This window comes from Oryctolagus cuniculus, chromosome 19, assembly GCF_051225735.1.
Source record: "Oryctolagus cuniculus isolate XC-2025 breed Fujian yellow rabbit chromosome 19, ASM5122573v1, whole genome shotgun sequence".
Classification (NCBI taxonomy): Eukaryota; Metazoa; Chordata; class Mammalia; order Lagomorpha; family Leporidae; genus Oryctolagus; species Oryctolagus cuniculus.
The window spans coordinates 69,016,433-69,033,054 of NC_142885.1; the positions used below are offsets into that span (position 1 = coordinate 69,016,433).

General features: G+C 51.7%; 1 protein-coding gene across 4 annotated transcripts in view; it reads left to right on the forward strand.

The window, feature by feature from the left end:
• The window catches only part of ADCY9 (adenylate cyclase 9), a 132,878-nt gene that overhangs the window by 110,562 nt on the left and 5,694 nt on the right, over positions 1-16,622 (forward strand). For all 4 annotated transcript variants that reach the window (XM_051836275.3, XM_089321283.1, XM_051836274.3 and 1 more), the window contains exons 6-10: positions 5,654-5,756; positions 9,650-9,858; positions 12,367-12,526; positions 13,705-13,853; positions 15,638-15,679. In XM_051836275.3, the coding sequence (XP_051692235.2) occupies positions 5,654-5,756; positions 9,650-9,858; positions 12,367-12,526; positions 13,705-13,853; positions 15,638-15,679 (663 nt within the window). The remainder of the gene's footprint in view (positions 1-5,653; positions 5,757-9,649; positions 9,859-12,366; positions 12,527-13,704; positions 13,854-15,637; positions 15,680-16,622) is intronic.

Sequence of the window (16,622 nt, forward strand, 5' to 3'; positions counted from 1 at the left end):
CATTTTCACTCTAGATCAGGATCACAGGCTCCATTGCTGCGTCATCGTGCGTCTTCAATCTGGGATGGTTCCTCGGATGTGCTTTGTCGTCATGACGCTGACTTTAAAAGGAAACGCAGGCCCAGTCCTTCCACCGAACATTCCTGAAGTTGGATTTGTGTGACACTTCCACACGAGTCCACTGAGGTCCTGCACCCCTGGCCCAACGCCACGTGAGTGGCCCTGGGTCCTTCTGGGGGTCTTGCCTCGGTGATTCCTCACTGGTGACGCTCATCCGGATGCTGCAGGCAAGGTGCAGCCGGTCGCCCCCGTCCAACGTTATTACTTTGTCCTTATGGCTGGTAGCGGCTTGTGGGAAGGCGCTGTAAACATCCCGTTCCTTGTCAGATTTCCTAAGTTTTCATATCCATCGATGATCCTTGCCTAAAGCAGTCGTCACTTTGATGCTTCAAAATGGTGATTTTTCATCTCCTGCACATTCATTGTTTGGTTCTTGGCATCCAACTATAAGAAGAACTCTACCACAGTTGGTGTTGTGGCATAGCAGGTTAAGTCACCACTTTTGATGTCGGCATCCCATACAGGAGCCAGTTCATGTACCAGCTGCTTCACTTCCAACCCAGTTTCCTGCTAATGGCCTGGGAAAAGCAGCAGAAGATGGCCCAAGTAGTTGGGCCCCTGCCACCCACATGGAGACCCAGATGAAGCTCCTGGCTCCTGGCTTTGGCCTGGCCCAGCCCTAGATGTTGCGGCCATCTGGGGAGAGAACCAGTGAATGGAAGATCTTGCTCTCTCCCTTTGTCTCTCCCTCTCTCTCTGTAACTCTGACTTTCAAATAAATCTTAAAAGAAGATGAAGAAGATCCCTCCCCATGACTGCTTTACCCATTCATCCTTTTGCAGCCTGAACTCAGGCACTCCCATCTCATCTCATGGGCTAGCAGGCATCACCGTTCTTACCGCGTTTGGCTGTTCCCATGGTCCCAAGTCTGGCTAATGGAAGCCCCCTTTAGGCTGGCTCTTGCAACCTTATTTTATTTTATTTTATTTTATTTTATTTTATTTTATTTTATTTTTTGACAGGCAGAGTTAGACAGTGAGAGAGAGAGACAGCGAGAAGGGTCTTCCTTTCGTTGGTTCACCCCCAAAATGGCCGCTACGGCTGGCGCTGTGCCAATCGATCTGAAGCCAGGAGCCAGGTACTTCTCCTGGTCTCCCATGCGGGTGCAGGGCCCAAGTACCTGGGCCATCCTCCACTGCACTCCCGGGCCACAGCAGAGAGCTGGACTGGAAGAGGAGCAACCAGGACAGAACCGGCGCCCCAACCAGGACTAGAACCTGGAGTGCCAGCGCCGCAGGCAGAGGATTAGCCTAGTGAGCCACGGCACTGGCCTCCTGCAACCTCTTGACACAGCCCTGTCACTTGTTTGAGGGCAATCCCAGGCTAATTTTTTTTTCCTTCCCTGCTTGGGCTCAAAGAGCCCTGACTGCTTGTACTGAGTGATGCGATGTAGACATACCAGCTGCTAACGTCCATTGTAACGCTGGTGTAGTCCAAGAACGTACTCTGTGGGATTTCCATCATTGTACGTAAACTGGGGCTTGTCTCATGACCTGTGTGCAGCCTGTTTTGGCGAGCATACAGAAGAAAAGGTGAATTCTGCATTTGTAAGATGTGAGGTGTCAGTTGTCGGGAGTATTGCTCAGAACATCTATCTCTGCTACTTTTACCTATTTTTCTATCAGTTGTTGAGAGATGAGTATTGAAATCTCTAGCTCCATATGATTGTGGAAGGGTCCATGTTTCTCTTTAGTCGTGACAATTTTTGTTTCAAGCATTTTCAGACTTTTTAAAGGTGTACACACATTGATGGGTGTTGCATATTCCTGATGAATTGATTCTTTTTTCATGCCAACGTGTCCCTTTTTGTCCTTGGTAGTTCTCTTTGTCTGAAAACCTGTTTTATCTGCTATTGGGCCTTCTTATGCTTGCCGTTTGCATACAGTATCATTTTTACCTTTTTTTTTTTTACTTTCACCTATTCATGTGTTTCTGTTTGAAATGTGTCTCTTATTGGTCCTGATTTTTTTTTTATCCATTCTGACATTTACCTTTTAGTTCCATTTTAATAGATTTTGATATTTTAGCAATACTTCTTGGCATTATTTTTCTTTTAGAGATTGCTCTAGGAGTTACAATTATACCTCCATAATTGTTCTAGTCACTTTAGGGTTAATATTATATCACTTCCTTTTAAATGAGGGAATATTGCTACCATATAGGTGCATTACCCTCTTATCTTTCCTTTTGCTGTAGTGGTCAAACCTGCTGCATCCACGTCCATTTTAAACCCAACCTGTAGGTAATCTTGCATTGGTCTCTGTTGATCGCTTTTCTGTGGAGTGTGATCATGTGTCCTGTATCTTGATATGCCTAGTAATTTTTGGATTGTGTTGTAGACATTGTTTATGATGCTTAAAAGCTCTGGATTTTGTTTTATTCCCCCTGAAGGGTGTCATTTTTGTTTGTTTGGTTGGCAGTGAACTCCCCGGAGTCTGAACTCCAGAGTCTGTCCCCTTGAGGTGGGCAGCAGCTGTCCTTGTAGCCTCCCCGGGTCCTTGGAGGCTACCTTGATGTGCACCCACATCAGAACAGCAGCCAGAGGTCTGAGCAGTGCTTATTTGCAGAACATGGGGCTCCCTTTCTCTGGTTCTTTACCCCTTGGGCTGTACAATCTCATTCTCTATCTGTTGTCACCACAAATTCTATTTTTGGTCTTTTTAAGCAATAAGACCGTGGCTTTTCAATCTAGCCCCCCTCCACGTTGTATAGACTGATCTTCAAGCACATACCACACACAATGGTGAAAAAGGGGAAATTCAACTGGCATTATTCCCGTCTTCCACATGTGCCTCCCTGTCGCTCCCCCTCCTCGTGGAGGAACGACACAGGACCCTGCGCTGTTCTTTCGTCTGCTCGGCCCTCCCCGGGTTTGCTGCTGGTTCTTCCCGGGTTGGCTACCGACCCTTCCACCTCCGTGGAAGGGCGGTTCCCCCTAGCCACTTTCCCCACTTCCGCGGGGGAGCGGCACACCGCCGGCCGGCTCTCTCGGGGGCTGCACAGGTGTTCCTTCAGATAGATGTTCCTGGTGCATGTTGTCTCTCTCCTCCTTTATAGTCCTCTTCCACCAATCCCAACTCTGCTACCCACACGCTGAGTACGCTGCTCTCCTCCAATCAGGAGCAGGTCCTACAGTTTATTGGTTGAACTGGAGGCAGCTGAGTAGAAGCTGTTTCTCCCTTCTCAGCGCCATATTGTGGGAGAGCAGATGCATAGAATAAGTCTTAATTCCAGTAACTTAGTCTAGTCTGAGTTGCTCCCCACACCTCCCCTCTGTGTTCTGCCTGCTCTGGCCTCTGTCCAGGGTCCATGTGTTTGTTTACATGCCTTGTCGAGAGGTTATAGTCACCTGGAAGAGGGTCAGTCTCAGAGGAACTGTCTTCCAGTCCCAGAGGTGGACCCAGAGGACAGCTCACGGCAGGGTTCATTCTGCACTTGAGTGCTAGCGTGTGGCCGTTGCACATCCTCCTTACGGCAGCTCTGCTGTTCATCCCTTCGTACTACCCGAGTGGCAGAGAGGCAACAGGGCTGACATCAGGAGATAGAGTTTTCTCTTTTCTGCATCTGGGAATGCAGCACGTTACTGCACGTCTGTCACCAAAAACAAGAGCGTGCCCTGCACAGCCCAGCAAGGAAGGAATGTGTGCAGGGTGAGCCTTCCTGTGTGCCAGGCACAGGCAAGGCACTTGACACAGCCTGTCTGGTTTCATTCTTTTTTTTTTTTTTTAAGATTTTTATTTATTTATTTGAGAGGTAGAGTTACAGAGGGAGAAACAGAGAGAGGTCTTGCATCCATTGGATGACTCCCAAATGGCTGCAGTGGATGGAGCTGAGCTGATCTGAAGCCAGAAGCCAGGAGCCTCCTTTGGATCTCCCACGCAGGTGCAGGGGGGCCATCTTCTACTGCCACAGCAGAGAGCTGGACCAGAAAAGGAGCATCTGGGACTAGAACCGGCACCCATAAGGATGCTGGCACTGTAGACTGAGGCTTAGCGCACTATGCCACAGCGCCGGCCCCTGGTTTCATTCTAATAGCTGCTGTATGAGAGACAGACAGCACCTCACGGCTGTGTTTGCCTTCGGAAATCATGTCAACACTTTCCCCTTGAATTTATGATAATTTTCTGCAGTACAAAAAGGATATTATTATTTGCTGGCAATTTATCAAAGAACGAAAGAGTCCCATAAAGCTGGCTTGGTTTCTGCGCTACTGAAATCCTAGGCCTCATCATTTCTCAGGTCTCACACACAATCTGCATGTGTGACAATAGCACTGAAATTACACCAGCTATAAACACAATTTTGCGATAACAACCTGTTCACTTTTACAGTGGTAATTACTGTCAGCCCTCTGAATGACAGGACAGCAGTTCTGAATTGCATTTCCATCTGAAGCCTCCCAATCAGTATAAGCACTCTCAGCGCAGGCATCCACAGCTTCTTCACTTCTCAGAACAACAACAAAAAGCTGCCTTCCTCCTCTTCTAATCCTGGATGTCAGGAATATGTTTTCAAATCCAGGGTTCTACTGATTGTGTTTAATTGTGGGGAATGGTCGTTCCTGAATGGGAGTGAAGCATACAATGTGGTTACATGTAGGGACATGAGGGACTTCCCAGACATAGGTCTTTTTTTTTTTTTTAAGATTTATTTATCTTTACTTGAAAGTCAGAGTTACACAGAGAGGAGAGGCAGAGAGAGAGAGAGAGAGAGAGAGAGAGAGAGAGATCTTTCATCCGATGGTTCACTCCCCAGATGGCTGCAATGGCCGGAGCTGCACTGATCTGAAGCCAGGAGCCAGGAGCTTCTTCCAGGTCTACCACGTGAGTGCAGGGGCCCAAGGACTTGGGCCATCTTCTACTGCTGTCCCAGGCCATAGCAGAGAGCTGGATGGGAAGTGGAGCAGCTGGGACTCGAACCAGCGCCCATATGGGATGCCAGCGCTTGAGGCCAGGGTGTTAACCCATTGCTCCACAGCGCCGGTCCCACAGACATAGGGTTTTAAAGGGACTGTTGCAGGGCCGGCGCTGTGGTGCAGTGGGTTAAAGCTCCAGCATGCAGTGGGTTAAAGCTCCGGCCTGTAGTACCCGCAACCCATATAGGCGCCGGTTCAAGTCCCAGCTGCTCCACTTCCGATCCAGCTCTCTGCTACGGCCTGGAAAAGCAGTAGAGGATGGCCCAAGTCCTTGGGTCCCTGCACCTGCATGGGAGACCCAGAAGAAGCTCCTGGCTCTTGGCTTCGGATCAGTGCAGCTCCTGCTGTTAGCACCAATTGCGGAATGAACCAGTGAATGAAAGACCTCTCTTTCTCTCTTTGCCTCTCCTTTTCTCTCTCTGTGTAACTCTGACTTGCAAATAAATAAATAAAGCTTAAATAAATAAAATAAAAGGGACAGTTGCTCAGTCTCTGTTACATAGTGACTTTTGTGATGTGTCTAATGAATGGTGTTTTGGTAGCTGATTGTCATCTCCTGACAAAAGTGAGTCCAGTGATGGCTGAATGTTGATGGCTTGTGTTTATTGTGTCTTCTAGCCTGATGAAGGATTATTTTTTTAAGCCACCCATCAATCAGTTCAGCCTGAACTTCCTGGACCCGGAGCTGGAGCGATCCTACAGAACCAGCTATCAGGAGGAGGTAGGAGTCCCCTGTAACTCCACCCAAGGAAGCTGTTCTCACTGGATGGCTCATTGTTAGTTTTGTGCTTCAGCAAGTGAAAGAGACATGAAGGTGAATGTTGATTTCCCTCTGTCTGTAATGAATTTATCTTCACAAAGAAGGAGGGGAAAAAAACAGTCGTCCTGTGGTCCTTTGTTTCAAGGCCCAGCCAGACCCTTCCTCTGGCTGGTGCCTACCAGCCCTGTCGCCCTCCTCAGCCCCGGAAGGCCCAGCCACATCTCTCCTAGCTTCTCAAGAGAGACTCCTCCACTGCCGCCTTGTCTGCTCTCTGCCCCCGCAACGGGCCCGGGAGCTCGGGAGGCCTGACCTCTCTCCCAGAGACTCGGGCTCTCCATTCTTCTGCCCTTGCTCTGCCACCGCCTTAGCCCCTGTCGTCCTTCAACTCTGCTCAGACATCAAAGTTTCCTCCAAGAAACTTACCCTAACCCCAGACCAGACTTTCTTTCCCATTATTCTCTTCCTTCTGCACACATACCCGACTCTGCAGCCTTTGCACGAGTGATTTTTGAGCCATGTGCCTGTCTCCCCAGGCTCTCTGCTCTCCCATTCTCCATCACAGTCTCTACCCCTGGCCTAGGCTATCCAGAGACTGTAGTGGGCCTGACGGCCTTGTTGGAACACTGAATGTCAGTTAACCTCCCAGGCACAGTTCCCACAGTGGAATTGCCAGTTGGTTGGTTGGTGTGCTGTACAGCAAAACATTATCTCACTTAAGCTTCCCAAAACCCTTTAAGGGCGCTTATGATTGTCTCTGTTTTACCAAGGAGAATGTTAAGGCTAAGGAAAGCCAAGTACATGGTCCACCCTCCAGGGCTGACACCAGTGTATCTGGCTGCAAGGCCAGGCGTCTCAGCCTCGCTTTGTGCTGTGTGCACTGCAGAAGCCTCCCAACTGGAAGTTAGTCCCCTACTCCCCCAATCACCAAGTGTCCACCGAGCTTCTGCTCTGCCAGCTCTGGCCCCTGGTGCAGGGTTTGGAGAGGAAAGTCACACTCTAACAGGGTGGTCGTCGTAAGACAGAAATGATAGCCCAGAGCCGCAGATGGAGCACGCAGCGAGGCGTCACCCCAGACGGAGGGCTTAAAGTAACTTCTCACCTAGGTGGGAGGAGGAGTGGGAGGAGGAAGTGACCCAGTAAGAAGGGACCAACACACACCTTGGAGATCTGAGAAGCTGTTGCATCCAGGGAGTGGCAGGAGCCTCTGTGGGATGGAGTAGGATGGCAGTGTAGGGGTGGGCAGGGCTCAGAAAGGGGGGGGGGGTCCCACGGGCCCCACCCCTGGGCATTAGGCTGCAGTCCAGAGAGAGCCACTGAGGGATCCGGAACAGGAGATGGCTCCATCGGATTGTGTCTGGCACAGAGTGGACAAGTCCGATAGGAAGCTGTTGCAGAGGCAAGGCTGGGTGGAGAGGAAGGAGGGAGGCGGCAAGGAAGGGAGGGTCCAGGCTGCCCCACATTCTGGTGCTCACCGTCCTCCGTGCTCCATGAAGGTGACTTCCTGTGGAAGCATCGCTCCACCCAAGTGTTGCAGGTTTTATCCCTGTGTCCAGGAAACTAAGGCATGGGGAGGGTGAATGACATCACAGCAAGTAGTAGTGGAGCCTAGTCAGGCCTGGGCAGCCTCCCGCAGGGCAGAGCTCCGAGGACTGGGTCACCCCAGGCACCGAGCCTGACCAGATTTGGGCAAGTAAGAGGGCAGCGCTGGCCCGAGTGACCTCATGGGTGGCATCGTCCCAGGTCTGAAACCTAGGGCAGAGAGGGCTGCTGGGTGAGTAGTGTCCACTGTTGGACGTGGACATGTGGGCAGTACTGCCTAGAAGTGCCGGTGTGGGGAGGAGCTGCCCCAGTCTCCTCATTGGGCCAGCGAGGGAGCCCAGAGAGGAGAGAACAGGGCCAAGGCAGAAGTAGCAGTGCAGGAGAAGCACAGCAAGTTGGGGAGAAGATGGAGGAGGTGGAAGGGGCACACAGGGGACCCCAGGCCAGCATCAAGTCCAAGGAGGGGGCTGTGCTGTGGAGGAGAGCATAGCACCACCCTGCTCCGGGTGGGGAGACCCAGAGCCCATGGATCTGGAAAGTGGGAGTTCAAGGCTCTTGGAAAGCACAGAGGTGCAGGTGGAGGCATTTGGATTCTAGGGTCAGCAGGCATTGGGGTCTCCAGGGCTGCCACAGAGGCAGCAGGGTGGTCTCAACTCTGACTTGGACCCCTGCTTGGGGCAGGGGGAGGCATCTCAATACTCCGGGCCTCAACTCCCAGCAGTGAATGGTTACACTTGGACCCCCGCCCTGCTCCCACCCCCCAGGTGTTCAGTGACTCTCAGCAGGATCTGGGCCTCTGTTCAGTGACACTGGATATTATACTAGGTACTGGGTCTCCTGCCTGAGCTCCTGGCAGTGCTGGAGTCCTCTTTGGTCATATGCATCAAACCCAAGATTTCAGTGTTTGCTTGCATCAGCAGTGTCTGGGTGATAGTTGTCACAACACCAGAAGTAACACGTGTGGGTCTCACCCCACTCAGGCCAGAAACTAGGGGAGTCAGGTGGAAATGAATTTCCCCCACATGGCAACAGTCCACAGGAGCATCCCAGTGGGCCCCTGGGCCCCCTCTGCTGGACAAAGGCAGGTGGCAGCAGGCCCTAGCTGTCCCCCCAAGGTGCTAGATGGAGCTCCAGAGAGCTGCGTGTGCCTGTGCAGAGCTGGGTCAGTGTGGGTGAAAGCCTGACCCTCCTGGCATGCATGCATACCTGCAGAACTCCCACGTTTCTTGGCAGCAAACTGGAACCCAACTCTGCCCCCAGGTTGCTCTGCCAGGGTCCAGGCTGACTGGTGGCCTCAGCCCAAGCCGCCCAAGCTCACTCAGCTCCCAGGACCTGGGCTCTGGCTGAGGCACCCAGAGCCAGTCTATCCTGGAGCAAGGGTCTGGCTGTGGGCCTCCGGCTCCCACACCCAGTGTGGAGCCCTGGGGGTAGGCTGAGCCAATGTCCGTTGTCGTGGGGCCAGATGGAAAGCAGCATCTGGCTGCTTTCTTTGTTCCACCGGTAGCCCCTGCCTTTAGGGTCTGCATCTTCACTCTGAGAGACCCCCAGGACCCAGGTCAGGGCTGCACTCAGGAGTCTGCAGGTCTGGGCTGATTCCTGGCCTCGCTCCTTGTTTGCCGTGTGGCCTCGGCACAGCCACCTAGCCCTGACCGGGTGCAGGGTGCACACAGAGGCTTGTGGTGTGTCTTCCCTGAGGGCTGGTGTGGGCGCTGATGGGGATCGTGCCCCTGGGGGGCCCACTAGGGGCCTGGAACCAGTGGTCTCTGGACAAGTTCACGTGTTGTTCCCTCCCTCTTTAACTGCCTCACACGACACGTATGTCTCTTTATCATGCTTAATCTTACATTTCACATGCCCATCCCTTCTTGCTGATAGGCTGTCAGCTCTGCAAGGGCACGGCGCCCTGCCTGCCCCCAGCACCCAGCAGGGCCAAGCCAGAGCAGGCTGGGGGAAGGCACACGCGTGCTCGCACAGGACATCCTGTTGCCCTCACGAGACCCCGTCCACGGCTGCTTCTGCCGCGAGGCCAGCGTTCACACCACCTCAGCCTGGGGCCCAGCGTGACTGGAAGCTCCCAGGCGATGGCCTTTACAGATGCGGAATCATTAACTCGCCAGTCTGGGGAAATACATGATGGTTTGCCGTGGATTGCTGCGGGTCCCCAGACAACTTTCTTAGCTTCTTTGGGAAAGCTGAGTTTCCTCACTGTGAAACGTGACATTAACAGGGAGAGGATCCGCCTGAGGCCTCAGCCCTGTGCCCGGTGGGGAGCAGGCCGGGCGCTCAAACTGCTCCGCCTCTCCCGCGCCCAACAGGTCATAAAGAACTCCCCCGTGAAGACCTTCGCCAGCGCCACCTTCAGCTCGCTCCTGGACGTGTTCTTGTCCACGACGGTGTTCCTGGTTCTCTCCGCCACCTGCTTCCTGAAGTATGGGGCCGCGGCCACGCCTCCTCCACCGGCCGCCCTGGCGGTCTTTGGGGCAGCCCTGCTGCTGGAGGTGCTGTCCCTCGTGGTGTCCATCAGGTAAGGCGCCTGCGGCAGGGCCGCCGCTCCAGCTTTGAGCCTGTAGCTCCCCCTTCTGGCTGGACGGCTTAGGGCGGGGCATTCCAACTGCCCCACAGCAGGCCCAGGGTCCACAGCCAGCTGCCCCTCCCTCACCATGGCCTCGCAGTGGCCTCCCTCCTGGCCGGCTCTCGGCACAAGTGGGAGCCCACTTAACTAGAGAAAGCCCGGGGCCCACTGCAGGCCCAACTGCCGCCAGGTCTCCCTGGGTCCCCTGGATCGGAGATGGAAAAGGAGAAAGTGGGGAGACAGGAAATGAGAGAGGGAGGTGGAAAGGAAAAGGACAGGTGCCCGCAAGTCAGCAAGTGCCGACCGCGAAGCCTCAGAGGAATGGGTTGGCCTCAGTCTTCATAAGCTTGGATTACCCAGTGGTTTCTTAGGAACAAAAGAAAAACTGTAGGTGTGGTTTCATCAAGATTTAAAACTTCATGCCGCAAAAAGCATTCTCAAAAAAGCAAAAGGGTGGGCATTTGGCCTGGCCGTTGAGATGCAGATTTGGGAGCCCACGTCCCTCAGCGGAGTGTGTGACTTTAAATTCCAGCTCCATTCTTGACTCCAGTTCCGGCTAATGCGCACCCTGGAGGCAGTGCTGAGGCTCAGGCACTGGGTTCCTGCCACCCGCGTGAGAGACCACATCCAGTTCCTAGATTGCAACTCCTCAGCTCCTGCCTCCTGGCTGTTCAAGTTATCTGGGGAGAGAAGCAGCAGACGAGAACCCTGTCTCTCTCTCTCTCTCTCTCTCTCGCTGCCTCTCAAATAAACAACAGTTTTTAAAAAGCAAGCAAGTGGAAGAGAACTCACAGGATGGGAGGGAGTATTTGTAGGTCCTATCTGTGAAGAGTCAGATCTAGAACAGGGGTGGGGAACTGTTTTCTGCCGTGGTCGCCTGGGTATTTATAACATCATTCACAGGTCTCACAAAATTATCAACTTCAAAAAACTAGCCTGCTGTAGATTTATTGAATTTTAAGCCCCCACCCTCGGTTGCCTTGGCAGGGCCAGACCAAATTATTTCAATGGCTTATACAGCCTACAGGTCAGACATTCCCCAGCCCTAATCTAGAATTTGTAAAGAACGTATACAGCTCAATTTTAAAAGCAAACAAAACCAGTCCATTTTAAAAAGGGGAAAGGATCCAGACAGGCCACAGGTGCCTGCCAGGGTAGCTGGGCCCTCAGGACCTGCCCTGCCCCCAGAGGAAGCTCATGGCTGCTGCGCCTTCCCTGACCACGTGCAGGCAGATTGCCCTGTGCTGCCTGCATCCTGGGTCCCATGCCATGGGGTCCGTGCACCGTGACCACCTCACCCAGACCTGTCATCCTCAGTAGGACAGCCCTCAGTCACTAGTTCCTGGTCACAGCCAAGCTCAGTGGGGGTGTTCGATGTATTGCAGGTGCTGGGGCCTGCGGAAGGCTCGGAGGCCTGGGTGGGGGTGAGGGAGCCTTCGGAATCAAAGTAGCGGCTCCTGGTCTCTGCACAGGTGCTGCTCCCCAGCAGCAGGCTTGAGGGAGGGGCTGGTCTCCCCAGCACATGTGCGGATCTCCCCCTCAAGATACCCCCAGTACCTCCTTCTCTGTCTCCCCCTGCCCTGGCCTAGAGAGCCTCCTCCTCACCAGCAGTTCCAGGCCCACCCACTGGGCTTCCCCTGTTCATGCGAAGATATTACATCATCACCCTCCCCTGAGTATTGCTCATCCTGCCTGGCACTCAGATGCAAAAGGAGTTGGTAATATGCAGGAGAAGCAGAAGGGAAGTCGCTGAAAAGAAAGTACATGGTGCTTGCCCTTGGGTATGCCACCAGGGAGATCAGGACAGAGCTGTTTGCCTCATGCACACAGCACTGGGGACGGCCACACAGGTGGGCGAGTTTGGTGAGCCAAGCACCGTGAGCTGGGTTCAGTCTGTGCCATGACTTTGTGCAGTGCTGAAGGCTCTGGGTGATGTCCCAGATGGAGCAAAGATGAGCTTTCCTTGGTTTGCACAGGGCTAAATTGCATTCCTGGAAACTGAGTGTGTGTCAACAGCCCCCCCGGCTCTTGGCAGTAGCACCCCTCTGTCACTATAGGAACCAGACACCCCCCCCCCCCAACTGTAGTATGCCTCCAGAACCGCTCCATTCAGGTCCTCTCACGCCAGGAGCAGGTGGGAACAGGTGACAGTTGGGGCCTGTTAATGTGACTATTCCTACGGGCTTCATCGAACCCAGTGAAGCCCTTGTGGTTTTTGACCGACACATTTTACTGCAGTGCAAGGTGCAATGAGCTGAGCAAGGCCAGTTTCCTTGCCATCTACCAAACATGCGGAGGTGGAGGCTTTGCCTGGGGTCCACACCCCTGTTGGGGGGTGGGGTGGGGCCAGCAGCAGCACTGGAGAGTCAAGGGCAGCACTGGCCGGGCCCCTGTCCCTGCTGTCCCAGCAGGCTGACCTACCCAGGCCCCCACACTCCTGACCTCCACTTCCTGTCTCAGGATGGTGTTCTTCCTGGAGGACGTCATGGCCTGCACGAAGCGTCTGCTGGAATGGATCGCAGGCTGGCTGCCGCGCCACTGCGTGGGAGCCGTGCTGGTGTCCCTGCCTGCCCTCGCTGTCTACTCCCATGTCACCTCGGAATTTGAGACAAACATACATGTAAGTAACGGCTTGACAGTTTTATCTCTGCGCTTCCCTGGACTCCCTGGTGCCGTGTGTGTGTGTGTGTGTGTCTCTCTCTCCCTCCCTCTCTCCCTCCCTCCCTCCCTCCCTCCTTCCCTCCTCTCTTGAATAAGCCTGATTATTCGGGACAGCAATTTAAATACAGGATATGCCCTTTAAGAGGCCAATGATCTGTTAGTGCTTGAGCCCGCCTTTTAGAGACAACTTGGCACAGCCTGTCCAGGCACCGAGCCCCGTAACTGGCTCTGCTGGGCAAACTCCCCGGCGGGCACGGTTGCCTCTCAGTTTCACCAATTTGGTCTTCCCCACATCAGTCACAGACAGACCTGACAGCTGACAGGTCCACCTCGTGGAGGGGCACAAACACAGCCACACGGCCATTCTGTTTGTCGCTTTCAGTCCAGCATCCAGGAATTAACACAACATTCTCAGCATCTTGTTACAAACCGGGTTTGTGTAGGCACGTTTGGACGGGCTCGGCTGAGCTGGTGCCACGAGGTGGTTCTGACCTGTGACGGCTTCCTCAGGACGTACCCCCATCACAAGCCGAGGAGCACCATGTTTTCCTGTGTGCTTTCCAAAGAAGCATCTGCCCTGCTTTCCAGACGACCTAAGATCGTGAGCCAGTCTTTAGGGCTGACACTCTGGATCAGCTGCTGCCACCCAGGGCGGGAGCCTCTGATGCCCCCTCCATGAAGAGTGAGCTAGCGCAGTTGTACATCACACTTCTGGTGCAAGTGGGGACAACACAGGCTGTGGGGACAGGCTGCTCTCACACCAAACTACGTTTCAGCGGGCACGTGGCAGGTGCCCAAAGGAGAAACTCTCTGAAGGTAACCAGTCACCTGACAGTAGCTCCCAAGCATGGCCTCGCCCTGTGCTGTCCACGGTAACACACACCTGGAGGACAGCCTCAGTGACTGAGGCGTTAGCTTAGTGACTTACAAGCTGAAGTGCTGGGTAATGAAGTTAAAGACGCATGATGTGCCTTTAAACTGCTAGCTAGGTAAAGGTCTAAATTACTGCAGATAGATAAGCAGTGTGGTGGTGTCAACAATAGTTTAATATTGGCTAGATCTGTAATTCCAGGGCAGCTCAGGCGGGACAGGGAGAGGAGGAGGAGGAGGCCCCGCTAACGCCTGCTCTCCTTGCAGTTCCCGGTGGTCACGGGCTCGGCGGTGCTGGTCGCCGTGGTGCACTACTGTAATTTCTGCCAGCTCAGCTCCTGGATGAGGTCCTCCCTGGCCACCATCGTGGGGGCTGGGCCACTGCTTCTGCTCTACATCTCACTGTGCCCGGACAGGTATGTGACCGGCACTGTGTGTCTGGCACCCTTGACTCAGGGTCACCTTGCCCAGGGTCACTTAGGGCTCAACCACTTGCGCATCAGCACGGACGCCTCCTATGATGCGTTTATGACCCCGGGTAGCTCACAGCACGTATAGCGTCTGAAAAGTCACAACATGCCCCAAGAGGAATATGCCAAAGAAGTAGTCCTGACAAAATACCACAGGTGAGCAGCCCTAGTCCAAAAATCCGAAGTCCTCCAGAACATTCTGAGTGCATACGAGATGCCACAGGTCTAATGGTTTCGTGTACACTGACTTTGTGTTGTGTACAGAATTACTAAAGACATACAATATAAATATCATCATAAAATATATATATATTTATAAATAAAGTGTTAAATATTATGTATGTGCTTGGTATAAACAATATAAGATAGTATAAGTTATATGTAATTACTATCGGGTTATATGCATATTAGGTGAATATGAAGCATGAATGAATATTGTGGTTAGCTTTGGGTCCCATTCCCAAGATAGCTCATTAATGTGCGTGCAAATATTCCAAACTCCAAACACAATCTGTAATCTGAAACACTTCCATGTGTCTTCTACTAATTGATAATGTTTCATTCTTAGGCTGTCAAAATCAGTCTCAAATTGCCTGTTGCACATTGCAGCTGGTTTTGTGACTTTTAAGCTGTTCGTCTAAATATGCAGCTGGAAATAAAGTGATACCTTGGATGGCAGAAAGCACAGAGTGAACAGAGTGTTCGAAAAGTCCATGGGATCTTAACCCTCTAAGCTTCTGTTTGTGTAACAAATTTCTAAATATAACTGCTTATACAAATGTTTATTAATATAATTACAGAAGGTTTAGGCTAGCAGGATATTTTTAAATCGCACGGGACGTTTCTTCACTGTGCTTTGCAGGAATCTGACGGGCTTGCCCTCTGAATTACTCTGACAACCAGAGGGCTGCCTTTCCTAGGTGGGGCACGGCTGTGGCTGAGGACCACTGCTTTACGCAGAACGGTCCAGCTCGCCTGATAGCGGCAGCATCAAATGTAGTGGTCCTCAGGTAGCTTTGGATATTAGCAAAGCGGTGGTCAGTAATGGGCTCAGTTTACTCAGTCCCCTAGTAACAATATGAAAGATGGTCTCTGCAGATCAAGATCAAACAGGGAATTTAAAGTAGAATTGCCGTTGGATGTTTGGAAGGAAGCTTTTAGTGAATCAATTACTTTAAGCAAAACACAGCGTGTGTTTACTTGTCTGAAGGTGGAGCCATCTGGAATTGTGGTCATTACGAAGCTCTTTCCCGGAGCGTGAGATCCAGAAGTTGGCTTTTTAACCCTTCCTGTCCATCACAGATCTACAGTGCCGTGCCCGGCGTTCTTCAGTCACAGCTGTGGGGCTTTCCCACCCGGGTCCAGTGAGGCAAAAATACGAGGGGCCACCCCATCACCCTCTTGTGAACCCACGTAGCAGTGGGCTGGAGGCTGAAGCTCCCCCAGCCCAGGACCCCAGCAGGCCCAGACGTTGCCAACCCATCCATCGCCGTCATCATTGCCAGGCCTGCCCACGTGGGAAGTGCGTGGCGCAGTACACAAAAACTTTAGCTCAGTTTTACAAAAGGTGGGGCTTCAGGGAGCTGCCCTCAGTACTGGGGGGACATACATAGATCACAGTGATGTCATTTAGACCACGTCTAAAAGAGGGAAAGTTTGTTTAAACCCCTCTCAGGTTGCTTTCTAGAGTGTTTTCTTTGTAATCGTATTTTCCTGTGCTTCAATTTCAGTCCCATAGTAGTGTCACCCCTGGACGCAGTACAGAATTTCAGGTAAGCTTTTACTACTGTGCCTATGTCTGAGTAACTGAGATAGCCTGTGCTGTTACTGCTCGTCGCTACACTTCCTGGGAACGGTTGTATCTTGAATGAAATGAATGATGTGTGTGTTCTTAGAAGAGGGAAAATGGGTGTACATGTTGGAATGTCACAACATAGTTACAATATCTTGTTGGGAAAGTAAAATGATTATTAAGACATACTGGCATTGCTCTTATTTTATGTAAGACATTATGTTATAAAGGAAATCTCATAGATTTTTAAAAAAAAATGTTATTTTATTCCCCAAAATACTTCGAAATAACTGACTAGAAATTTGAAATAATCAGTGTTGGATCCTTGCTTTACTATAAATAAATTCTAAATAGACTGAAGATTCAAAAATAGAAATTAAATTATGTGAGGTTCTTTAAAAATTTTTTGGAAAATGAATTGAAAGGTATGTTTATTAGAGGCTGACAGTGTGGCATAGTGAGTAACACTGCTGCCTGCAATACTGGTATCCTAGATGGGTGCCAGTTCGTGTCTCGCCTGCTCCACTTCTGATCCAGCTCCCTGCTAGTGGTCTGGGAAATGCCAGAAGATTTTTGGGCCCCTGCCATCCATGTGGGAGACCTGAATGAAGCGCCTTGCTCCTGGCTTCAGTCTGGTCCATTGCAGCCATCTGGGGAGTGAACCAGCAAGTGGAAGATCTCTCCCTCTGCCTTTCCCTCTCGCCCTCTGTAACTCTAACTTTCAATATAAATAAATAGATCTTTTCTTTAAAAAAGATATATTTATTTTGGTGCAAAATTTTTAGAAATCCTTGAATAGTTTTCATAATATGTGTTTTCTATGAACTTTTTAAAGACCTCCCTTATGTATTAATTTCAAACTGTTTTGCACCAAAATAAGCATTCTTTAATTGTTTCCATGAATGTTTTGGAGCACCCTCATA